We start from the raw sequence: 27991 nt of genomic DNA on the forward strand, positions 1-27991 counted from the left end.
CCATGCAAGGGTCCGTGTTTGCCCAACTCTTTATTTTGTATTCCTTATAGGAGTTTTGATATTGATAACTGTTCGTTATCTTCACCTTTTCATTAAAATTCAAACACCACCACATTAAAGGCACTGATTCGTGATTCATGACCCCCCCCCCCCCCATTTTGTTGATCAAAATGTACTATCTAATGTGTTTTAAAGACTTAACAATAAACAGATAAATAAGTAAATAAACAAGTAAATAAATAGATAGATAAATAAATTGGTTGTACATTATCACAGAAGCTCATTTTAGAGAGTTAATTATTTGTTTTGTAAACAAAGATTGCGGTATGTTATTGCTTACGAAGTTTTCAAAAAAAATGGATATCGATCTTTATTATATCTATAACATTTCAAGCATTTAAAGACCACCCCCCCCCCAAAAAAAAACCGTACGGTTGCTCCACGGATGACTGAATGTGGGCGGAGCTTATCCATGGTCAATGTTATTTACCTGGAATTTACCTGACCAAGAGATCGGTTGTTGTGTATATTTTTATGATATACACAGGAAATTTCTCAGGTTATTACAAATTATGCTTAGTGTCTTGATTTGTGCACACACAAAAAATAATTAAAATTTCTACCTACATGCATACCGCATTTCTATTTCCCGTAAACCTTCAAACTTGGTCATATTTATGTATTGCAAATGACAGGTTTAGCCCATTTCTAAACCTTTGCTTTTTAAAACTTCTAATTAAATTGTTATATATCGTATATAAATAATTTCCGAAATATAATATTACCCGGCGTTTCCGGGCACTTCCTGGTGTCCTGTGAGTTCGCGGTGTCGTGGGTGTAGTAGGTAAAATATCCATGTTTCGAGAGAATGGATAAACCCAAGTAGATCTGTGTACATGTACAACCAAATGAAGAATGGTCAAGATACCCCTCAATATGGGCCGTCTGAGGGTTTCTGTAGCTGTAGTGTTTGCGTAATGGTGGTATCCCAAACAGAAGCTGACACGAAGTCTCCCCCCCCTCCTCTCTCTCTCTCTCTCTCTCTCTCTCTCTCTCTCTCTCTCTCTTTAGGGTTTCTGTGGACGTAGTGTTTGTGTAACGATGGCATCCCAAACAGAAGCTGACACGAAGTCTACACCCCTCCTCTCTCTCTCTCTCTTTAGGGTTTCTGTGGACGTAGTCTTTGTGTAACGATGGTATCCCAAACAGAAGCTGACACATAGCTAGTCTACCCCCCTTTCTCTCTCTCCCTTACTCTCAATCATTGACTAAATGAGTAATTATTGTCATACGTATGCAACACTATTGCCATGCCATATTATTTCATCTATATTATTGCTACAGTTTTACACATCTCTCTCTCTCTCTCTCTCTCTCTCTTTATAAATATAAAACCGTGATAAATTATAAATAGCTCAATCTCTCTCTCTCTCTCTCTCTCTCTCTCTCTCTCTCTCTCTCTCTCTCTCTCTCTCTCTCTCTCTCTTTACCTTTATAAATATAAAACCGTGATAAATTATAAATAGAAATATCTCAATAACTCTCTCTCTCTCTCTCTCTCTCTCTCTCTCTCTCTCTCAATATAAAGCCGTGATAAATTATAAATAGAAATATGTCAGTAACTCTCTCTCTCTCTCTCTCTCTCTCTCTCTCTCTCTCTCTCTCTCTCTCTCTCTCTCTCTCTCTCTCTCTCTCTCTCTCAATATAAAGCCGTGGTAAATTATAAATAGAAATATCTCAATAACTTATTTATGCTTTTTTACTATTGTTTGATTTCTGATTGTGTAATTTATAATTCATGTGGTATCTCAAATAGAAGCATTTTTTTTAACTACTGTAACAATTTTACACATGGGCAATATAGCCATTATACATGTTGATGTGCTGCGCCAATAAAGAATTGTTCATGTTTTTATAAATATAAAGCCACAATAAATCATTAATAGCAAATATTCCAATAACTTATGTTTGTTTGGTTTTTTTTTTATAATTATTATTGTTTGATTTCTGATTGTTTAATCTATAATACATGTATAAAGATGGAGAGAGAAAATACCATGATAAATTGCATTGTATAGGGGGCGTTAGAAATTAAAATATTCTAGGTGCGAGTCAATGCTATCAAAACTCAGGTATACTGGGGCTTTCCTCGAGATCTGAAGACTGCCGGTCATCATTAGCCGTGATTGTTATCAAAACATCTCTCTCAGGTAGCTGTAGACCCCGGTCTCTGCAAACGTCAATCAACCTAAGCGCTATTGTTAAAAGTTTGATTGACCAGCGGCTTATTATTGATCGCGACACAGGTAAAATTTGGGGGCGTTAACTTAAAGTTGGGTCATCTGGGTTAAATGTGTCATCTAAAAGTAAAAAAAAATTGACTGTACAAAATTAAGATGCGTTAAATTACAATATTAAAATTTCACTGGTTTGCTTGTAAACATAAAAAGACATAAGTCTTTGTTTGCACAACACAAATTTAAGGCTATAATATTGCTTTTAGTCTTGCATTCAGAAGGTCAAACTTTTGGCTGTCAATATTAAAGAGCTATATTTCTAATGTTTAACATAAAAAGAGAAATATTTTTTTTCTTCAAAAAATCGTGAACCAGTTATATATATATATATATATATATATATATATATATATATATATATATATATATAATATCGAATTATTGATATAAAAATTTCCTAGTATACCCATCCCCCCCCCCAATAAAATCATAACAGTAAAATAGAACATCACTGAAGACAGTCAAAAGTCTCTTTGAACATTTCGAGCATAGCCATATCCTTTGATCAAATTCTTAATTTTTCCTCACATTTGAATGAATTTAAAAACACCATTTTTAGAATTTGTCATAATTTGAAAAATATTGCATGACCAATAATTGTTTGATTGAAAATGAGTTGTTTTCTAATGCCATGAAGGAATCTTTCGAATTTCAAGTTCTTGAATCGATTGGTAAAAATTTGGATTTTGATACTATCCCTAAACAAGCCAATCTCATTTATTAAGGAAATACCGCGAGATTAAACATGGCCGCCATTTTTTGAAAACAAATAGAAAGTTAGAAGAAACAAATATTAAGACTGTCATATTCCTAAATCATGGCCAACAAACAGGTGTATATATATTATTTGAACATGCTCTATACATACAATGATCAAATCTGTGGAATTCATTGTGCATGAAATGCAAAGCTCTCCAATCAAAATCGATATTGTTTACATGTTTGAACGTGTTGCCCGCTGTCAGTTGTTAGTTTACAGAATATGTATTCGTAGTGGAGAGGACATTATTTTCCTCTAGGTTTGTTAAAATGAACCAAAATTATGAAATTTGTCTTTTACATGTTCGTATATCGGAATTTGCCAGAATGCTGGCATTCCAATATGCTGCGTTGAAAAAATATTTGTAAATTTGATTTAAGTAGCATGTATTTACTTGTAGATCTATGTAGACATTGTTTTTACACTAACGTATATAATATCTACCACATTGCAGGATTAAGCTGAATTGGAAATCTCTATCATTACATCTATTATTTAATGTGTGAAGTATTGGGTACTCGATACTGAAGATAAATAAGGTTTATTGTGAAATGGATGGTTTTGCACGATGAATTGAAATGTAATTTGATTTTTGCTTTAATGCAAATTAAGTTTTAAAGCAAAAAACAAATCACAGTTCAATTCATCAGTCATACTCATTTCAAATCCGTACCAAAAACCACATTTCATATAAATTAGATTGTGTATATGAATTTTAGTATTAAGAATCAATATAAAGATACATGGTCTTCAGACAGCAGTATTTGCTTGTCATGGAAATCTATTTATAAAAATCATTTCTTAAAAATGTGCCACATTTGAAAAACATTATCGATTTAAATTGCATATATGGGACATTTTTGGACTGAAATCATAAAAGACCCTCTGTAAAATGGGACCCTGAGTTTCTCAGTATTAAGATTACCGATCTGAATGACACAATGAGAATGGATTCTGATGTAGGTGAATGGCATTAAAGAATTGTTGAAATATTTTACAGTGTTTTCAGTATTTACTGAATGTCTCATCCTTCTTTGTAGGTTTGGTTTTCACTTCCCTGTGATCCAGGCATTGAGGAGGACTCGGAGTCGGAGCTTCTCACGAGATCTGCAGAAGGTCAGATCTCTGTGTCCAGTTTAACCCAGCAGACCTCTCTGTCCAGTTTAACCCAACAGACCTCTCTGTCCAGTTTAACCCAGCAGACCTCTGTGTCCAGTTTAACCCAGCAGACCTCGAGACCGAGGGAAATTAACAGACTGAATTACTACCCGACAGTAAATCCAAGCCCTGTACCTCGGTTGAATCTGAATCCAAAGAAAACTACACATACAATTCATCATTTCAATTTATCAGCCAGGAATTCGTTATCTGCCCATTCTGACCAGCTTTCACAGATATCTATATCAGGATTAGACTCAGCATCGCTGCTACAGTTTTCTCTTGATAGCGAAAGTAGCGCCTTGCGTGAACTCCCCGAGGGATTGGAATCTGTTAAGGGTACAGACAGTTGTCATGGTAATGAAGTCAATGTGATATATACAACAAACAATATGGAAAACAATGGAAGGTCATCTGTAGATTCTGGGGCAATGAATCAAGTAAGTGTGAAACTTTAAGGGACATGGACACGATTTGGGTAAAAAAAAAATTAATAAATTATGTATATCATTAATAATATGAATGTACTTGATACATGTAAAACATAGCAACAAACCTAAATTTCAAAGACTGATGCAAAGATGCATTTGAGACATCAAAACTTAATTTTCAAAACAAGACACAAGCCCTGTTTATGTTTACATATTACATGACTCAACTATCAACATGGCACCAAAGTTTACTTCTTTTTTGTACATGCACTCTAAATTAATTTATCATTAACCTATGCCAAGTGTTGAATTCTTTTGAAATACGCTTTAGAAATCTTGATGGTCTTACTTCCACACATCCCAGGTTTCTTGGCTGATGACAAGTGTTTATTTTTAGTCCTACAAATGAGCGTGCATTCTTCTCATTCTAGACATGCTAGATATAAATAAATAGTGTGTTTGAAAAAAGATTTTCAGAGGTGGGTTTTATGTTTAAATACAAAGTGTATCCTGTCTAGAAATATTTTTAATTGATGTATCTTTATTTAGAACTATAACAAAAAAGGGTTATTGTGTATGAGAATGTAAATTTACAAAAACAAAACTATAACAACCTCATTTGCATAAAACACACACATATATATATATATATATATATATATATATATATATATCAGTGCATGATAAAATGAAATTCAAAAATGCTACAAATATAACCATAGACATTTGGACAATTTTTGTAGTAAGAAAATGGTAAAATTTTAATCTCCTAAATAATTAACTACTATTGCTTTAGTATGTTTATCATGTTGTATAAAGATCATTAACATTTCCACACCGGCTCCACCAAATTAGTATGTTTATCATGTTGTATAAAGATCGTTAACATTCCCACACCGGCTCCACCAAATCAGTATGTTTATCATGTTGTATAAAGATCGTTAATATTCCCACACTGACTCCACCAAATTAGTATGTTTTTCATGTTGTATAAAGGTCATTAATATTCCCACACCTGCTCCACCAAATTAGTACATGTATCATGTATGTTTATCATGTTGTATAAAGATCGTTAATATTTCCACATCGGCTCCACCAAATTAATATGTTTATCATGTTGTATAAAGATCGTTAATATTCCCACACCGGCTCCACCAAATTAGTATGTTTTATCATGTTGTATAAAGGTCATTAATATTCCCACACCTGCTCCACCAAATTAGTACATGTATCATGTATGTTTATCATGTTGTATAAAGATTGTTAACATTACCACACCGGCTCCACCAAATTAGTATGTTTATCATGTTGTATAAAGATCGTTAACATTTCCACACCGGCTCCACCAAATTAGTATGTTTATCATGTTGTATAAAGATTGTTAACATTTCCACACCGGCTCCACCAAATTAGTATGTTTATCATGTTGTATAAAGATCGTTAATATTCCCACACCGGCTCCACCAAATTAATATGTTTATCATGTTGTATAAAGATTGTTAACATTACCACACCGGCTCCACCAAATTAGTACATGTATCATGTTGTATAAAGATTGTTAACATTACCACACCGGCTCCACCAAATCAGTATGTTTATCATGTTGTATAAAGATTGTTAACATTTCCACACAGGCTCCATCAAATCAGTATGTTTATCATGTTGTATAAAGATTGTTGATATTTCCACACGGGCTCCATCAAATCAGTATGTTTATCATGTTGTATAAAGATCGTTAACATTACCACACCGGCTCCATCAAATTAGAATGTTTATCATGTTGTATAAAGATTGTTAACATTACACTGACCCCACCAAATTAGTACATGTATCATGTATGTTTATCATGTTGTATAAAGATCGTTAACATTACCACACCGGCTCCACCAAATTAGTATGTTTATCATGTTGTATAAAGGTCATTAATATTCCCACACCAACTCCACCAAATTAGTATGTTTATCATGTTGTATAAAGATTGTTAACATTTCCACACCGGCTCCACCAAATTAGTATGTTTATCATGTTGTATAAAGGTCATTAATATTCCCACACCGGCTCCACCAAATTAGTATGTTTATCATGTTGTATAAAGGTCATTAATATTCCCACACCGGCTCCACCAAATTAGTATGTTTATCATGTTGTATAAAGATCGTTAACATTTCCACACCGGCTTCACCAAATCAGTATGTTTTTCGTTAATATTTCCAGACGGGCTCCACCAATGACAGTCACCATGTGGACTCCTGTCAGGCTTCTCCGCTCCGCGGATTATCATCAGATGAAGGATCCGGATGGAAATCTGAAACAACAGAAACTTCGGAAGGTAAGTTGTTTTCTTTCATCTTGTAAAATTTAATTAGGGGCTTCCAGTAAGCAGTAAGTGAAGACAGAAGGGCATGTTGGTTTGATATTCATGTCACGGTTCAACATTGATATTGTAATGAGGAGGGGGGGGGGATTCACCTGGTTGACACTGTATTGTATTGTGTTACACATGTTGTATCAGAAATGTGACGATTCCATGATCAGCCAGTTCAATACATATCTTGTTATCTCAACTTTTGATATTTTATATACATGTATGTGTATACCAGCATAAATAAGTCAATTTATAAAATTATTTCTCAGTAACTGAACAAAAGAAGTTAAAGAACCTGAGTGGGTTATGTTTAGGTGCCTGGGTGGACTATGTTTAGGTGCCTGGGTGGACTATGTTTAGGTGCCTGGGTGGACTATGTTTAGGTGCTTGGGTGGAATATGTTTAGGTGTCTGGGTGGAATATGTTTAGGTGCATGGGTGGAATATGTTTAGGTGCCTGAGTGGACTATGTTTAGGTGCCTGGGTGGACTATGTTTAGGTGCCTGGGTGGAATATGTTTAGGTGCCTGGGTGGAGTATGTTTAGGTGCCTGGGTGGACTATGTTTAGGTGCCTGGGTGGAATATGTTTAGGTGCCTGGGTGGAGTATGTTTAGGTGCCTGGGTGGAATATACTTAGGTTTCTGGATGGAGTATGCTTAAGTGTCTAAGTGGATTCCGTTTGCCTTGTGCTGTTCTGCATACATGTATGTATGAAGTTAAAAATGTAAGGCGATGTAGTAAAAAGTTATTTAACTTGCATCGAGTGTTAGCTCAGCTTTACAATATCAAATGAAGAATGCATTAATCATGGATGAAATGATTTTAGAAAAGTTGCCATTAAATATACATTTATTTTCAATAATTTTTGTATGCAGTTTGAGCTGCAGATATATGGTGACCCCTGTGATTATGATCTGTGTTGCATTGTGTTGTTGACAGGTAACCTTAGTCTGTCTCAGTACGCAATCGGTGGAGACCACTCAGAGGATGACTCACCCCACAACAGTGCCCCAGAGGAGTTCCTGACCTCAGCTATTTCAGAGGTATCCAAAGACTTCATATCGGGGAACTTCTCCCCATCCAAATACCCTGGAGCATGCGGTGAAAGCGATAGCCTGTCTGACGGGGATAACCACGGCCACGTGTCCGGTGCTGTGTATGCGAGATATCCAGAGTCAGCCACGGGAATGTCGGATTGTGACTGGAATCCGTATGCTACAGAATCCGACACCAACCACACGCCTCGGTCAAACGTTAGTGAAGGAATTCCTGTCTCTGCAATCGTTACCTCCACAGCTCAGATGAAAGACTTTGATTCTACAAACAGGGGAGACAAACTTGATGAAATTTATGCACAGCAACTGTCAACAAATAATTCTGCTGTGAAGAGGCACTCGCCATCAAGTCCCAGTGCAAAGTCTACGGACTCGGGGAATGGAAGTGTAAAATCCTCCAAGGAAGAGGAGACGACTCACCTCCTACCATCGGCTTCCTATCTACTGTACTCATCACACACTAAAGACTCTCAAGGCAACCTTCCAGAGAGGATTCCTACATCTGAGAGAGATTCCATTGTCCGACCTTCTATGGGGTCAAGTAACTCTGACCTTCAAAGGTACGGATCTTATCCATTTGTACCCAGCAGCTACGAAGTGTCGACATCAAAGTCGCAGATGTCACAAAAGTCAGATTCACGTCTAGAGCCACTGGGAAGTTTGTCTGAGGATTGTGTCTATGCTCAAAGGACGGCATCTCCCGACCCTGTCCGGGAAGCTGTGTCACGGCAGAGCTCAGACAGCAGACCGACGGATTCTGGAGAGTATCTGCCTGTGGATGAAAGAAAGAAATTACTGGGCTACCTACAGAGCCGGGATTTACCTGTGGGAAGGCCATCAGATTCTGGGTCGAAGTCACAGGAAGTTAGACCAACAGAACCAAAGGAGATATCAGATAGGGGACTGTCTCAAAATTTGAATGAAGATGCATTGTCTCAAAGAATGTCAAAGTTATTGAATAGTGCCAATGAATTGGGTTCTTCTCTACACCAGAGTCTTTATAACAAAGAGGCATTAGGACTGACTGATCGAGAGGACTTTCCCAAGTACAAGTTCTCTCCTGTCCGCTCTCAGTACACAGGGCTGTCCACACCCAGTCCAACCATGGGGAATTCAGCTCAGGAAGATTTAACCAGGTCAGCTAAGTCAATGGCGTCGGATGTAAGTCTGAGGTCCTCACTTGGGGAAGAAGTTGCTAAGCTTCTGGCTCGAACAGAAAATCTGTCTGCTAATAAACCCAATGATGATGTGTCTGCTGCCAGTGAACCAAGCAGTCAGACATTTAAACCGATCCCCATCGAAACCAATTCTATGGTGGAACCAGGCAGCAGAAAGGAGAATATTGCAGTGGATGGACATTCCAGGCATGGGTCTGAGGATAGCCAGAAATCAGAAGATTCCCTGGACCGCAAAGTGAAGGAGATTTTACAGAGGACATCTTATGTGGAAAAGAAGCAGGTTCCCAGAAAAGTGGAGCCATCAGCCCTGGATTACTCACTTCTGCAGAAAGATCTACAGGAGATCCAGAACAGCCTGCCTGTCCACCTCAATCCGGATACGTCTCTGGATGTCACCGGAGAAAAGGAAGCACTAGGGGATAGTCTCAAATTCAGTGAGAAATCATTCGTGTCGGAGGCTGAGAGTGCCCAGAGTGGTGGTAAGAAGCTGTTGTGGGATCACGGAGCAGACCTAGGATATGATGACAGTGGTAGATTTCTTGGGACAGCGAAATCAGATACTGAGACATTGGAGGCGAGTCCAGGTACAGCAGATAAGAGCTTCGAGTCATCCGGAAAATCCAGTCAGAGGTCCAAGGATGACAGCTCAGAGAAAGGTGGCGATTCCTCAGATGTTGTTTCAGATCAGCTGGAGGTGGAGATTGATGAAATCCGTATAGGTAATGTGGCACCTGATGTGGAAGAGATCATAGCAAGATACCAGAAAAAGAGCGGGCCACCTCCCATGGAGCCTCAGTTTGAGGAGGATACAACTGGACTAGCTAACAGAGTCTTCGAAATCCTGACCAGGGAACCTCCACAGAAGCAGGCAACTGGAATTCTGGAGAAAGTTGTGAAAGAAGAGCGAAAGTTGATTCAGAAGATGGCGGAACTGCCAAAGTTAGATTCCAGTTACGATGGATACAATCTCCGTTCTGCTGACAGCAGCTTTAATCCAAACGATAAAGACATCAGAAAACAGCTGGAGTGGTCAGCGTTGAGTTCTCTGGACTTTGGACACCCGGACAAGACGGGCATATCAGAAGTGTCATTAAAGACCGGGATACCTTTCAATGCTTTGGGAAATGCCCAGACTTTTCTGTCCTCTCAGCTGCAGAAAATGTCTGACCAGACATTTAATCACAGTATTGAGCTCAGGACACCATACCGGAATGTTTTGGAGTGTTACACTGTGTATGGAATGGAGAAAGATGAGAAAGGAGAATCCCGCGAGGCATGGCCACCCGAGGAAAAGCAGGAGAGACGATCCGAGGCAGATAAAGGGAAGCAACCCAGTGAAGACAGAAGTAGGCGGGAAGTTGATCCATTGTCAAAGTAAGCGTCCCGTGCATGTTCACTCATTTTACTGTTATACGTTACTTGTTTTGTAAAACATCCGTCTCATGGGGGCCATTGCACGTTTAGAAAGAGATGAGAGAAGGAGAATTATATATGCTACTAAGCAATTCATATTCTACAGCTAAAAATGACAATACATTTCACATTTATTCACAGATACTGACAATATTAAAACTGTCAAATTGACCCTGTAAATGGTCATGTAAATATAACTACCTGTATATAATGACTGTATGCTAATTATCAGCTTTCGGGAAGGTGCTTGCTAGTCATTTAGAGCTGTGTATCAGTGTTCAACTTTTATGGATAAACTGATATTTATAAAAAAAAAAAAAAAAAAAATATTTAGTGTTCACTTGATTTGACCTGACCACGGTACACTGATTAACAGCTTCTGTAGTACTCTTATAGTACTTTTTGTAAATGTGGAACTGTCGTGGAAATTCACAGGATAACCCTGTAGTAAGGTATTTCCTTGTATTGCCAATATATTTCATCAAGAAAAGCAATAATTACAAATCAGCAAATTTGCTGTACATTATTTCAACCTGCTGTTTTTCCCCCCTCATCTTAATCAGATGAGTTTTCACCACATGTACTTGTCCACATTTATGTTACATGTACAATATTCATTTCACAGTTGTTTGTTGCTTGCATGATGTTACTGTTTTGTACACCTGCTAACGTGGCCGCATGCACTTCACTTTACAGCCAGAGGTTTTTCCTTAACTCTTTGGATACGACCCCCGTAGAGTTAAGGCCTCGTCGGTATAGCGACCCAAGAGATCTCTCCCCTGAGGGAAGGGGAACCAGGTAACAAAAGTGTTTGTGAAAATTAAAAAATTCTTTGGGTCATATGTATATATAAATATATACAATCCTTGAACGTATGATAGAGAGCAATGTTTAATAAAATGATGAGGACTGCGGTTTATTTCATTGGTCCCAGAAAGGTTTTGCCTAAAAATCCAGGTAAATATGACAATTTCACAAACACCGTAACACAGTCAGTGAACTCTCTCTGCTGTTGTTTGTTGACAGGCCAGCTGTTGTCCTTGTCATTTGCTCCTTGCTGATGTGTGTTCTAAGTCTTATATCTTCTGTGCAGCATTGATTATTTCTAGTTAAGAACACAATAAGTCTAATATCACACATTTCTAATGTTTAAGGAGGATTATCTCCAGTAAAGAATGCAATAAGTCTGTAATCAGTTATTTCTGATGTTGAAGGAAATAAACGTTTACCTTGTTTACTTTGTGCCTTTTTGAAATGTATGATTTTGTAAGAATTTCATAATATAATGACTTAAAAAATGTCGGTCAAACACGACCTAGACACCTGATCCCACCTCTGGTGTGTCCAGAAGTCCGTGTTTGTCTGATCCCACCTCTGGTGTGTCCAGAAGTCCGTGTTTGTCTGATCCCACCTCTGGTTTGTCCAGAAGTCCGTGTTTGTCTGATCCCACCTCTGGTGTGTCCAGAAGTCCGTGTTTGTCTGATCCCACCTCTGGTGTGTCCAGAAGTCCGTGTTTGTCTGATCCCACCTCTGGTGTGTCCAGAAGTCCGTGTTTGCCCAACTCTCTATTTTGTATTGCTTATAGGAGTTATGAGATTGATCACTGTTCGTAATCTTCATCTTTCATTTTTGCGATTCATTTTGAAAACTATTTTTTCATCACCTCGATGTGAAGAGTTCTTGTATGATTTCCAAAATAGGTTTAAATTTTATATTGCAGTAATATCACCATACTCTATATATCGGTCTGGTTAGCTCAGTGCTAGAAATGCAAGGCTCCGATTGATCCAAAGATTTTTCTCCCCTGCTACAATAGCTTTAGTAATGTCCATATTTACAACCCTCTGTAATCATAAGAGTTTACCTTACAGTTTTACTTGCCACAATCAGAAATTATCAAAATATGCTAACTCTTAATTACATGTAGTTTTAAACAAACCTGGGGTGCTATACACCAAGTTTTTTTTTGTTGGTAGAAACAAGATAGGATGCAAGTGAATTGTACCCGAAATGTCATGAAAAATTATATATCATTGAGAAAAGTTGTGTATGACCTCTAAGTAATATTTGAATTTCTAATTATCTTTTTAGAATTACGTAAACAAATGTAGTATTCTTAGACTATGTGTTCAAATGAGAAAATGGATTTTGAACCTCTTCATTGTTTTTCTCAAAAAAGGGAAGGCCATACCAGGAGTAAATCAGAGGACAGTCCATCTGTCTTCCCCAGCAGCGACCTTCAGATTGGCAGGGACAGGTCACGACCTCAAACTTCAGCAAGGTACAGTATTCACAACACACACTTACCTCTGACTAGATAAAGAATAACTCCACATTTTCAACATGTTCATCATTGTTTTTATTATTTGAAGTTAGCCATTAGAATCTATTGCTGATGTTTTGTAACCTTATATATTTATGACCTTTGACCTTTTCAGTGGTACAGGGGGAGCTAGGCCAAAGGATTTCTCCTCAAGCAAGAGAGCAGAGGGGAACTTTGACAGCACACCACCAGGTAAAAGCTTGTGCACGTTTGGTTACCTGAGGATACTTCAGTGATCTATCAGGACAGATTTTCCCCATTAGCGTGATGGACCCATACTGATATCATGCAATCCATTTCCACTCTTTTAATGTCACATTTCAATTTTCAATTACAGATGACTCTCGAAAGCTCAAAATTCACAGAGTTATGGAAAATTTTGATAGTCCGAGTTTTCAAGGGTCCAGATATTATTGCATAATAATTTTCATGGCATGCATATAAACATTTCCAATTCTAAGACTATGATTCACAGCAAGTTATTTGTTTCCATCAATTTACATGGAGGACATTCACTACACAAGCTGTTTTGATTTCCCAGGTTAAAGTCACATATCCGTACTTAGGAAACACTGATAAAAACAAATAGCACTCCGATCATCACAAGTGAAATTTACAGGAATACTCATAAAGGAAATTGTATTTTACTTCTGAGAAGTCAGGAGTTTTGGAAATTTAAACATGAATAGTTTAATAAGGAAAACGGCAGGAACAGGGATTTGACTCTTCAAGAATCACCCGTAATTTGAGTTTCTGAGAGTTTGATAGAACTTTCTCTGATAGAAGTTGTCAAGTCAGATCAGAGGTTGTTTACTCATTGACCCTCTGTTCAGCTATCTTTAACACAAACATAACATATACTACACTCATCAGTTTTGGAAAATAGGAAAAACCCTCACGGTGGTTTATTTGGAATTTGTATTTGTTCGTTTGAGATATAAACTTAAGTGATTTTTTCCGATCAAAAGTCTGTCATCTACCTCTTGCCAATGTCGTTAAATTACCACAGTTTTTTAACCTCGTCTCCTGAAGCAATGAACTAACTAAACATGGCACAAAGAATCCTAGACTGAAAATAATTTTTAGTATGGTCATTGAAGAATCGTGTCCCTCTCAAGGGGAGGTAATTTGGAAATATAAAAGAGGGTTTGTGGTCATTTGGAAATCTTCCTCTGAAGAACCACTAAATCAGTGGAGACCCAAAAATTTCGTTTCAGAATTTTTTTAAGGATCTTTCCAATAGTTTGCAATTTGTTCAGATGAATGCAAGCATCCTGAAAATTGTATGCAGTAGTGCAGTGGCTGTTCTGGACTTTTTGGGTCACTGTTTGTGTAATACAATCTTATGAGATACATCTCAGTATGAGCAAGGTTAGGTGACTCAGGTGAGTGCCATGGCCCATGGGCCTTCTGATGAGTTTTATTACCATGTATTGACAATTTCTGCAAATTTAAAAGAAAATGAAACTTGTACAATATTTTATCAGTTGGTAGAAGAAAGCCGTACAAACCTAACTTAAAAGGTATTTTGTGTTTGGACTCCTGATCTGTCACTTTGCAGCATGTAATTTGGATTTTAATCACAGCGTTGATTAATTACAGCCAATGTCTAGTTTTCTTCTTATAGATTGATTATAGATTGATCAATTCACTATTTTGACCTTCATGCTTTGTTTAGATAATGACAACAATCTTGATAATGCAGTTCCTGTACCATATTTCTTTTCATGTTACTTATTTGTTTAATAGATAGGTGTGATTCAGTTATCCAGACACCTCATTGATTTGGGCGATTTTGTCTTGTACCAAAGTGTTCGGATTATCCAATCTGGACTGCATATGTATAAAAGCATATTCTTCTTAACATCAAAATGATTCTAACTGATTTTGGGTGAATTTTACTTTGAATTCTGGCAAAAGAAGTAAGAAGTCCAAATAATGATGTAAAAACCAGAAGAAAACTAGACAAAAGCTAAGGATTGTGGGATAGCCTCACTGATTTTAATGTTTTTGTTGTTGTTTGAATTCACCGACAGTTGCAGATGTCTACAGATATTAATCAACAGAATTTGTGATTGTCTGCTTTTGGCAATGATTAGTGTACTAATTCAGACAACACTCAGATAGACTCATGTTGTGCTAATTATAATTAGAACATGGAAATGGAAACTTAATTTTCTTTGTGCTTTGTAACATTGAAGTAAATTTATTATTTATATAATTTGTAAGAAATGCTTTTTTCAGTTTTTTTAGTGCAACAAGTTAAATAATGAAATAGGGCAATGTTATACTAATGGCTATCTGTAAATCTTCATGAAACATTTTACAGCAAATATATCTAATATGTCAAATCTATATTGAAGTGCAGGTAAGCACTTTGTAAATTCACTGATTATTTCTGGTGTTGTATATTTTCTGGTGTTGTATATTTTCTGTTGTTGTATATTTTCTGGTGTTGTATATTTTCTGTTTATATTTGTAGATACCAGCCCCGGCAGTGGAGTTATGTCCCCTGGTGATTCTGACATCAGTAGTTCCAGCATGTCCCGTCGTAGAGAGGGACCCAAGCTGAGGCCCTACAGGTCTGTATTAACATAATATCGTATACAATACAGGTCCATATTAACATAATGTCGTATACAATACAGGTCCATATTAACATAATGTCATATACAATACAGGTCCATATTAACATAATGTCGTATACAATACAGGTCTGTATTAACATAATGTCATATACAATACAGGTCTGTATTAACATAATGTCATATACAATACAGGTCCATATTAACATAATGTCGTATACAATACAGGTCTGTATTAACATAATATCGTATACAATACAGGTCCATATTAACATAATATCGTATACAATACAGGTCTGTATTAACATAATATCGTATACAATACAGGTCTGTATTAACATAATATCGTATACAATACAGGTCTGTATTAACATAATATCGTATACAATACAGGTCTGTATTAACATAATATCGTATACAATACAGGTCTGTATTAACATAATGTTGTATACAATACAGGTCCATATTAACATAATGTCGTATACAATACAGGTCTGTATTAACAATGTCGTATACAATACAGGTCCATATTAACATAATGTCGTATACAATACAGGTCTGTATTAACATAATGTCATATACAATACAGGTCCATATTAACATAATGTCATATACAATACAGGTCTGTATTAACATAATGTCATATACAATACAGGTCCATATTAACATAATGTCGTATACAATACAGGTCCATATTAACATAATGTCGTATACAATACAGGTCTGTATTAACATAATATCGTATACAATACAGGTCTGTATTAACATAATGTCGTATACAATACAGGTCCATATTAACAACATGTCGTATACAATACAGGTCCATATTAACATAATGTCGTATACAATACAGGTCTGTATTAACATAATGTCGTATACAATACAGGTCCATATTAACATAATGTCGTATACAATACAGGTCCGTATTAACATAATGTCATATACATGTACAACTTGAGATCCAGTTTTATACATGAGCATTTTATTTAGTACAGTGAGTTTGCAAAATATCACATCTGGAAATTCAACTCAATATAGAAAATTGATATAATATAAAGTTGCTTTGTGAATGTTTAAGTCCTACTTAGAGCCTGAGATAAATGTATGTAAAGACAATGGAGTATGAAAATCTTGCAAAAATAAAATCTAAAAATATCCATATCTACTGGATATCTTTCTCTTGATCAGTAAGCTCACAAACAGGGTCACATTATATAAATATTGCATGCAGTTAAGGGTAACGTGAAAATTTTCATCCTGAGATAACCATTGACATCAATCGAGGCATAACCAAGATAGACAGTGGTTTCTCGAGGGGTGAAAATTTTCAATATTACCCTCAATTACATGCAATATTTGTTTTATCATACTGAATGCTATATAAACAACAAAGCAGATAAACTTGCATCTGTTGACATTTGATCAAACACTATTATGCGATGTTTTGTATCTCAATGAGGGTATTCAAGTTTATTACAAACGCGCAAATGATGTCGTCTTAAACAATTAACGGCGAACCATACGCACATAAATTTGACGCATTTGATAATTTTGATAATATCACCCGTTGTCAAGTAATGTTACCTGTTGTTAAATACTATCACCCTGGGGTGCATGCTTTCTGTTCTCACAGGGTAATATTATGTTTTTTCAAATGCTTCTCTATCAATCAGATTTGAGTATTTTACATGAAAGTAATAAATCCTTTTGTTCAGTTACAATTTTCCTTGTAATGTTAACTTTGAATTTATATATCACATTTTAAACATTTTGAACAAAATATTTTTATTAAAAATAAAAGGATAAGAAATTTGTGTTTGACAGACCGGCTGGAAGTCGAGAGGTTTACTACACAGAAACAGACGACTCTGTAGCAGACAGCATCACCACCGTGGAGAGTACACACACAGGTAGGTCAAAGGTCAGCAAGGCACGACGACCTCAGCTTACATCATCCTAAACTTTTAAAATAAATGCTTGGATATTCTATCTTGTGATGCTTTCTTATCAATAGCATGGCAACACATCACAGTTTTCCTCTCACTGAGGCTGTACATCTCTGACCACATTTCTTTGCCTGTTGTGTTGCTACATGATATACAGTTAATCTGATACACTTTATGCATGGCCAGTTAAATGCAGACACATGACTACATACTGTACGTGTGTACTGAGTAAACAAAGTTTTAGACTTGAGAGCTCACGTTCACATACAGGAATCTCTGCTAGATATGATCTTATGATAGCACTATACTACCTCCACATACAGGAATCTCTGCTAGATACGATCTTATGATAGCACTATACTACCTCCACATACAGGAATCTCTGCTAGATATGATCTTATGTTAGCACTATACTACCTCCACATACAGGAACCTCTGCTAGATACGATCTTATGATAGCACTATACTACCTCCACATACAGGAACCTCTGCTAGATACGATCTTATGTTAGCACTATACTACCTCCACATACAGGAACCTCTGCTAGATACGATCTTATGATAGCACTATACTACCTCCACATACAGGAACCTCTGCTAGATACGATCTTATGATAGCACTATACTACCTCCACATACAGGAACCCCTGCTAGATACGATCTTATGTTAGCACTATACTACCTCCACATACAGGAACCTCTGCTAGATACAATCTTATGATGGCACTATACTACCTCCACATACAGGAACCTCTGCTAGATACGATCTTATGATGGCACTATACTACCTCCACATACAGAAACCTCTGCTAGATACGATCTTATGATGGCACTATACTACCTCTACATACAGGAACCTCTGCTAGATACGATCTTATGATAGCACTATACTACCTCCACATACAGGAACCTCTGCTAGATACGATCTTATGTTAGCACTATACTACCTCCACATACAGGAACCTCTGCTAGATACGATGTTATGGTAGCACTATACTACCTCCACTCTGCTCACTGTATGATGCCGATGTATGACTGAACATTAACTTTTTTACACTTATGTCTACACTTATGTACAGATTGAAATCGGGGGAGGGAGGGGGGTCAATCCTGACCTCATCACACTATTATGTCACTTGATCGCATTATTACATTTATGTTGTCATGGTTGTTCAGATTTAGATTGTGTCAGTATAAGAACACTTACAGCTTCCTATTGAAGGTGTAATCTGCTTATTCATCTCCCTGTCAGTTACTAATACATATAAAGCCCAAGCCTTTCATTATAAGACTGCAAGGTCTTGTCTACGTAAGGTCTTGTCTATGTCAGGTCGATTCTATTAGTAAATGACAGCAATATATAGCAATATGTGTTAAAGTGAGCTAGCCTAACAGTTAAGCCGACCAAGTTCTGAAGGTCTAATGCACATACAAGTATATAATGTATTCATGTGCTGTTTGTCTAATGCCCACACAAGTATATAATGTATTCATGTGCTGTTTGTCTAATGCACACACAAGTATATAATGTATTCATGTGCTGTTTGGTAAGCAATAACTTTCTTGTTAGGCCAAAATAAAAATATTGTTTGTTTCCCCTCGCCCGACCGAGTCTGAAAATTCACACCGACCCATAAGTTTTTATTACGCCATTCTGGTGAAGTTTTTTTTTTAATTTTAAGAAAATTTCAAGGTCGTTTCTGGTGGAGATCAGTATTTTATAATGATGAAAATTTTCTATATCTTCTTTGGTTTCGATCCAAAATTAAAAAATAATAATACGAATACAGGAGGTGCTCTGGTCCGAAATCTAGAAATTTCGCCGCCTCCATCTGGAGGCTGCATTCTCTGGCTGATTTCAAATACTTACAAGCCGAATTCAATTTTAAGCTCATAACTAATCGATAAAAAGATTCTCTTGTACTTACTAATATCGATTTTATGGGTTCTTTCATCACATAAACAGTCTCTTGAAAACATTTTATCAAACTGTCGAGCTTTGTTTTGAGTCACGAGACTCGTTTGCTCAAATGGCAGTGAAAATTTGGTTGACTACAATTGTTGACTTCTGTTTAATATTGAATTTTGGATTGATATTTTCTTTGAATCAATATTGATAAGTACAAGAATCATGATTGTTTTATTGATTAGTTACAAGTGAGTTTAACATTGAATTCGGCTCGCAATTCGGACTAGTGATCTGCAAGATCGAGAAATGTTGTCTATACGAGAAGCGAGGAAACAAGAGAATTCGGGGCATCCAGTGTGCAAGTTGTGTTCTTCAGTACGGGAAAGTGTTGATATTTCGGTCGGATGTGATATTTTTGACAGTCAATCAGAAGCATTCTCAATTTAACTTATTTCTGAACTAATGCTATATTTACAAACTAGAAAACACTTAATTATATGCACATGTGTAACTCAGCTCTGATTAGTTGATGTCAGCATCCATTTTGTTTGATCGGCAAAATCAAGTCCCGTTGAAACGTTTTCTGGTAAACTAGATCTACCGATATCATTTAAAAATATAATCAAAATCACTATCATATATAAATTAAGATAATGTGCAAAAAACAAAAGCATAAAATGTCAGTGAACCATAAATAAAAGACAGCAACCGAGTTTACCAATTTTATAACACCATGTGTCCAAAACTAACACCATTGTCCATAGTTGCAACATTCTCCCTAACTTTATTTAAGTGTTAGTATGTGGCATAAATAGCAGAGAAAATTCTGATGAAACCCAATGTTCGTCGAATCAACCAATATGTATACATGTAGTCCAATGCCTAAGTTTAGTGGTTAGATAATGAGCATTTCCAAAATACATGAAGTACTGTCCGAAATATCGACACCTTCCCTAATTGCAAAATGTGGCAATCAAAGCAGAATTTACGCGAGAACTGACTATACGAGTTTCATGAGGAAACATGGATGATGTGCTTCACGACGTTTGGTATCGGGCATTGTTAATGGTTATGAGAATTTCATAATAAATAAAATTCTGCTAGCTAAAAAAAAACTTTTTACCTATCTACCGACCTTCCTCTGAAATTTAGGGTCGGGAGAGGGGAAACAAACATATTTTTTAATGTGGCCTTAGCAGTCGGCATGACCATTCCAAGTTCTACAAGTTTCTGACTTAGAGCCCAAAAATAGCTGCATGATTAAGAAACATCTACAGCAGATAACATACAATCAAAATATCAATGACCATGATAAATCGTACAGTCGAGTAGTGTGCAGAAACTCCCACCTAACGAAGAATAATGACACTTATTTTTCACTTTGTCACTGTACTAAACCTCTCCCCCCTTACAGTGTCTGTCAGGCGCACCCTGCGAGGCGGTCGATCATCCCGTGCACGAGGTAAACGAGTGTGAAACTAACATCTGTGTGTTCTGCTGCTAATTATGTTTGTGTAATGTTCGTTAGGACATGGTTTTACATTAACATTAACTGAACATTTGTCATAACTAATTTTTACAAGTAATGATTTGTTCTACTGGTAGATATATATATTTTTTCTTCTGTCAAATCATGGAGTCTTTTTTTAAAAATTCACCATACATATTATTTGATACTTACATGATCAGGCGTTAATTCAGTATAGGGATATGTTAAATTTATTGACAGTCTTACACGATCAGGCGTTAATTCAGTTTATACTGAATTCATCTTTTATAGGGATATGTTAAATTTATTGACAGTCTTAAACGATTAGGCGTTAATTCAGTTACTGAATTAATCTTTTGTAGTGATATGTTAAATTTATTGACAGTCTTACTTACTGTCAGATTCATCTAACTTGGTAGGGCGAGGAACCTTGGAATTCTTATATTACTCACTTTTCGGATATAACAGACTAGAAAGTCACATGATTTCTCCCACTGGACACCTCGTATGTGATGCCTAGTGTGGACAATTCTATAGATCAGCAATAACCATTGAAATCAATCGAAAGGCCAACCTAAGGGAATTTATTTGAAAACACACCTTGGTAAAATGTGATTGAATTGAAATATTGCCAAATGATAATTAGATATATTATCAACACATCCGTAAGATAGTTTTAAATGCAATTTAGATATGAAAAAGGCTTACATTTGATTAGATATTTCCAGACTGTGTGTTCTGTAGCCTAAAGATTTAACGGAATTAGATTGACAAGTAGTTTTTTCTATTGTCCAAGTGCAGGTAATGGGAAGATAACTCATGTTAGAATTATCTTTTTCAAGTTAGACTCCTATTTTTGGACTCGTCACTTAGTTCCGTCCTACCATGTCAGTTGGATGATACAGTATGCTGTGTGAATTTATTGTCAGTATTTGTATATGATGTGTTTTACATTTGACACAAGAAACTTGCAGATGTGGACATTTACGCTGATTCAACAAAATGAATTGATTATCATTACAAGTAGATGTAATTTTCGTGATGCCAATATATTTTGCTACTCCATGCAAAACACAAAGTTATGAATATAAAAAGAATATTTTCGTGAGAAGTACTTTATCACATAGTTAAGTGTAATTTACCAACATGCATTTTTCACATAACCATAATTCTATATTCACCACACAAAAAAAGGTTCCCATGGAATATGTGATAGGGACTCTTCTGTCAGTCCACGGAACACTACTACAAATGTCGAAGTGGACCTATGTATTTAGAGCATCGTGACTATTGGTAAATATCCTGTTTCATGTTTTGATTGTGCTATAAGTCTGTGCTGTACTTCACAGGGTCGGATGATGCAGTTGGTCCATATATTCCGTCCCAACATCTGGGAACCAGACAGGATGGGCCCAAATCTTCTGGTATCTATGGCAACAGGAGTAATACAGATGTGGTGGAAGATGCCCTGTCAACCATTGAGGAGAAATCAGTTTCTGTAAGTTCAAGTTGTAAACAAAAAAATTACATTGTTCAGCATGTTGTAAACAAATATCTACATTGTTGTATATAAAGAGGATATTCAATGCTTTGTAGTTGGATATGGAATTTATTTCACGAGTAAGACGGGATTTCTTTTTATATTTTCATGAGTGCGAAGCACAAGTGAAAATTTTTATAAAAAAAACATGTCTTATTAATGAAATAAATTCCATATCCAACAACAAAGCATTGAATTTTCTGTTTATTAGCCGAGTTGCAACGAAGTTGAACTCGGCTATTGGTTTGGTGATGCGGGCGGGCGGTTGGGCATCAACAATTGGTTTCCGGATGATAACTCGAAACGTTTACAATCTAATCAAATGAAACTTTGATATATTGTTGGGTACCAGGTAAGGAAGACCCCTATTGATTTTGGAGAAAAATTGTCAAAGGTCAAGGTCACAGTGACCGAAAATAGAATGAAAATTTCAGAAATATTTGGTTTCCGGATGATAACTCAGAAAGTTTAAATCCGAATCAAATGAAACTTTGATATATTGTTGGGTACCAGGTAAGGAAGACCCCTATTGATTTTGGAGAAAAAAGGTCAAAGGTCAAGGTCACAGTGACCAAATATAGAATGAAAATTTCAGAAATATTTGGTTTCCGGATGATAACTCAGAAAGTTTAAATCCGAATCAAATGATACTTATAGATATTGTTATGTACCAGGTAAGGAAGACCCCTATTGATTTTGGAGAAAATGGGTCAAAGGTCAAGGTCACAGTGACTGAAAATAGATTTAAAATTCCAAAAAAAAATTAGTTTCCGGAGAATAACTTGAAATTTTTTTAATTTGAATCAAATGAAACTTGGTTATATTGTTGGATACCAGCAAAGCAAGGCCCCTATTGATTTTGGAGAAAAAAGGTCAAAGGTCAAGGTCACAGTGACCAAAAATAGATTGAAAACTGACAAATATGGTTTCTGGACAGTAACTTGAAAAGTATAAAACTGAAATTAGTTCTTCACAATTATAAATATGCCACATCATTCCTGACTTTACAATGTATCCCATGCAACTCGGCTTATGCACCCCTGGGTGCATATATTGATTTTTACATTTTCTTCGGTTTTAGAACAAGTTTATTTCAAATCTCAAATTGGATGTTATAGTAATGCACAACATAACGCCACTATCCGTTAACATGACGTCACAATCAGGTCTTATTTTCAATGCAGTCAAAATATCGTCTTTATCTAATGGATGAATTACAGTATTTCACTTTTGAAAATGTAATAAAAAGATCTACATTGTTCAGCATGTTGAATTGAACTTAAGGTATCCCATGTACATGTATAATGAAAGGATAATGAACAATTTTCAAGGATTTAGATCAACATAAAAGTTTATTATTAAATAATGATGAAAGTGAAGCAGATGAAATTCACATGACTGGTAAATGATTAGAAGCTGACCTTTTTGCACTTAAGACTTTTTGGAAGAGTTGTCTGCCCTTTGTAAAAATAAGAAAAATCTAATTTTCTAAAAATGTGTATGGTCAATGATTAAATTTATTTCATATTTTCATAAGAAGAAAGTATATGTAACTTTCTACCATGAAATAATTATGAAAATATAATTTGTTTTTAGAATATTGTAATAAAACCGGCCTTTTCCATATACTTCAATGTTAAATTCTATGTGAAATAAATCAGGCAGTAAACAAAATTTTGAAAATTCCTATGGTGGATTATTTTTATTTGAAGGACCCTTCAAAATGATACCATAATTACAAATATTCCACCATCCATTTATTAGATATGAAATATGGTCATTATACATTGAATACCTTAACAAAAGCCCAAACTCTTCAGTTTCTGAGTATTAGCTAATTGTGGTATCGTATAAAGTTGGGGGTCGGTTTTTGTGGATTGTTTAGATTTACAGTTGTATTGGGATGCAACTTTGTGGAATGGTTTCTGTATATTGAAACAATATATAAATTGTGTATTTCATTGTGGTTTGAAATTTATGGGATACGGGGTATCCATGAAAATCCGCGATAATAGAGATTCCATGAAAATCAAGACTCCATGGAAGTACAGTAGAGACAAAATCGAATGATTCTACAGTATTCTTCATTAATTGTACAATTGCTAGATAGATTGTACAGTCTAATGATCAGTAGACATAGAAAGGTAGATTATACAATCTAATTAATGATCTGTAGACATAGATAAATAGATTGTACAGTCTAATTAATGATCCGTGGACATAGATAGATAAATTGTACAGTCTAATTAATGATCCGTGGACATAGATAAATTATTGTACAGTCTAATTAATGATCCGTGGACATAGATAAATTATTGTACAGTCTAATTAATGATTAGTAGACATAGATAGATTATTGTACAGTCTAATTAATAATTAGTACACATAGATAAATTATTGTACAGTCTAATTAATGAATAGTAGACATAGATAAATTATTGTACAGTCTAATTAATGATCCGTAGACATAGATAAATTATTGTACAGTCTAATTAATGATCAGTAGACATAGATAAATTATTGTACAGTCTAATTAATGATCAGTAGACATAGATAAATTATTGTACAGTCTAATTAATGAATAGTAGACATAGATAGATTGTACAGTCTAATTAATGATCAGTAGACATAGATAAATTATTGTACAGTCTAATTAATGATCAGTAGACATAGATAAATTATTGTACAGTCTAACTAATGATCAGTAGACATAGGTAAATAGATTGTACAGTTTAATTTATGGGTTGCCATTTTTCAGGATGACAGAGAGCGATCTATGGGTGACCTCGCTAATCCGACCAGCGACTTTTACAAACGCGACAGTGGTTTGGAACATAGTAGTAAGGGCCCCATCGTGTCAGATAGAGCTCCATCTGCTGGCAGCGATCACTACTCTCATAGGAGTGGTTCATCTAGAGCGAGTGATTATTTGACCAGTCGCAACCTGACAAATGGATCTCAGGAAGATCGTCCACGGAGTTCTGAAGGCAGACAGAATGTTGATAATTTCTATGAAGATAGCGGGATGTCCATGACGACGAGGTCAGATCCTGGGGACCAGTTCGCCACTCCTCGGCGTGTGCGTGATGTTTCGAAAATTTCGGGTTTACAGGCACATGGCAGCAGCAGGGAGAATAGCATTGATAACATTGTAAAAAGTAGGTCAAGGTCAGAAACTGACCTAGTTACACTGAGTCCGGAAGGAAAACAGATTTCCTCCTCTCCTGCCACTCACGGACGACTGATGGATTTTTCAGCCCAGCCTTCACCCATCCTCTCTCATCATAATTCGCTCATTTCACCAGCCTTCCAAGGGGCAGCCAGACAGTTACGTGAGGCAGAGAGAATTCCAGGTCAAGGATTTGGAGCTGAACCTAAAGATTTTCCATCCAATGCTGATGAAAGAAAAATGCCTTCCTACAGAGAAATAGATAGAAGGCTTGTGGATAGGGATGTTCCATACATGTCTAGAAATCCCGTGGATGACGAGTACAGCCGAAGAGCTGATATACCGAGCAGACAACCACTGGATGACGAGTACAGCCGAAGAGCTGATATACCGAGCAGACGACCACTGGATGACGAGTACAGCCGAAGAGCTGATATACCGAGCAGACGACCACTGGATGACGAGTACAGCCGAAGAGCTGATATACCGAGCAGACGACCACTGGATGACGAGTACAGCCGAAGAGCTGATATACCGAGCAGACGACCACTGGATGATGAGTACAGCCGAAGAGCAGATATACCGAACAGACGACCACTGGATGACGAGTACAGCCGAAGAGCAGATATACCGAGCAGACGACCACTGGAGGAGCTCAGGGTTGAATACGGAAGTAGAAGGTCCGGAGATGATATGATGGGGAAGAGAGTTGATAATGAAGAGAGAAGACCATTTGAGGAAGGAAGGAGATCAGGTGATAGGGAACTATTAAATGAAGAAATGCAACGTAGAAATCCAGTAGAAAGTATACCATTGAGTGATAATAGGACAGAGGCTCGGGAGAGTCAGCTGGAGTACGTCAGAGCCCGGCCACAGGAAGAAGAAATCTACAGCTACGATAAGAAAGAGGACAAGCCAGACCGAGCGACTCCCAATCAGTATGACAGACTAGGGGACATCATACAGCAGTATCAGAACCGCCCCCTGGAACCGGGCCGAGAGTCCCTGGACTACGACTCCAGACCCCGATCTACAGAGCCAGGGAGGGGAGGATACACCGTCTCTTCTGCACCAGTCAGTTCATTGTATAACCCAGCCAGAGGCAATCCTACTGATTCAAGATCTGGCAGACAGCAGGACTTAAACATCCCAAGAACATCAGTTTATTCACGATCGTTGGAAGATGATAAAGCTCCATCTGACAGGCTGCAGGATCTAGATATTCCTCAAACGTCTGCTTATTCACGGCCAATGGAAACTCTCTACAGCTCTCGTCCAGTAGAGAGTGTGTCTAATGATTACAGTGCACTAGATCGACCCAGGTCATATGACAGCAGACCCCTAGAATCAGGGGCCAATCTTTATCAATCACGAGCTCCCAGGGAATCGTCAGGATTTCACAGCGGACAGAGTGATAATGATAAGGAATACAGCAAAAGAATTTCTCCTCTAGAACCTGGACATGGTCTGGAAAGCAGGCCTCTGGAAAAAGGAGATGACCTTCCTTACAGTAACGGAAAGGAAAAAAATTTAGCCCGACCCTTGGAACCAGGAAGTGGTCTAGAAAGCCGCCCCTTGGAAACAGGAAGTAACATACCGTATAGCTCTGGTACTTCCATATACAAGCACAATTCTGCCAGTGAACTTGAGCCTTACAAGTCCTCAGTTGATCTGGAGATGAGAACAAGGCAACCATTGGCTACACTGAGGGACGATGTCTCGGCAGAACGGCAAAGGCAGAGGGCTGACAGTCAGGAGTACATTGAAAGAGAGAGGGGCAGGCCACTGGATAGGGGCCAAGATTATTTGGATGTATTTATACCTCAGGCGATAGACAGGGAAATACGAAGCAGGGATAGGTCTAATGAGAGGAGATCAGAGGGTCAAAGGTCAAGGGAAAGGACACCTGAGAGACTCAACAGGTCAAGGTCACCAACCAGTAGATCAAGGTCACCAGCAAACAGGTCAAGATCACCAGCCAACAGAAGCAGTGAGAGAGAACTGAGAGAATATTTGGTGGATGGAGAAATTTTCACTGAACTCCCACGTGTAAGTAACAACTTCTGTCTTTTCTAATGTGAGTATATAGTTACCATTAATAGTATTTTGTTCCCTGAAGCACATTTTAAGATTGATTTTTTTTAAAAACTTTAACCATTAGGTCCCAGATGATGAATTTGAAGACATGGTGAGAACAGAAAGATTAAAGGCCAAGAAAGAGCTGGAACTGATGAGACAGTAAGTGTAGCCTGACCACCCAGAATGACTATGTATTAGGGATCTGTGAATATCCCCTCGTAACAAAGACTCAGAAGATACAGTTATTTGTATGGATGTGAACATTCAGAACAATTTAATGATTATGATTCCTGAT

General features: G+C 36.8%; 1 protein-coding gene across 7 annotated transcripts in view; it reads left to right on the forward strand.

The window, feature by feature from the left end:
• The first annotated feature begins 3017 nt into the window (after nt 1-3017).
• LOC125657755 (uncharacterized) overlaps nt 3018-27991 on the forward strand; it is a 30384-nt gene continuing 5410 nt past the window's right edge. The window contains exons 1-14 of one of the 7 annotated variants that reach the window (XM_048888511.2): nt 3018-3129; nt 4098-4655; nt 6861-6975; nt 7950-10617; nt 11353-11454; nt 12836-12937; nt 13095-13171; nt 14467-14502; nt 15462-15561; nt 17389-17474; nt 20834-20881; nt 22258-22406; nt 25207-27666; nt 27779-27855. In XM_048888511.2, coding sequence (XP_048744468.2) covers nt 3115-3129; nt 4098-4655; nt 6861-6975; nt 7950-10617; nt 11353-11454; nt 12836-12937; nt 13095-13171; nt 14467-14502; nt 15462-15561; nt 17389-17474; nt 20834-20881; nt 22258-22406; nt 25207-27666; nt 27779-27855 — 6593 coding nt within the window. In that variant the 5' untranslated portion in view covers nt 3018-3114. The remainder of the gene's footprint in view (nt 3130-4097; nt 4656-6860; nt 6976-7949; nt 10618-11352; nt 11455-12835; nt 12938-13094; nt 13172-14466; nt 14503-15461; nt 15562-17388; nt 17475-20833; nt 20882-22257; nt 22407-25206; nt 27667-27778; nt 27856-27991) is intronic. The other 6 variants (XM_048888515.2, XM_048888514.2, XM_048888512.2 and 3 more) reach the window with 6 other exon arrangements.

This window comes from Ostrea edulis, chromosome 9 (genome assembly GCF_947568905.1).
Source record: "Ostrea edulis chromosome 9, xbOstEdul1.1, whole genome shotgun sequence".
Taxonomy (NCBI): Eukaryota; Metazoa; Mollusca; class Bivalvia; order Ostreida; family Ostreidae; genus Ostrea; species Ostrea edulis.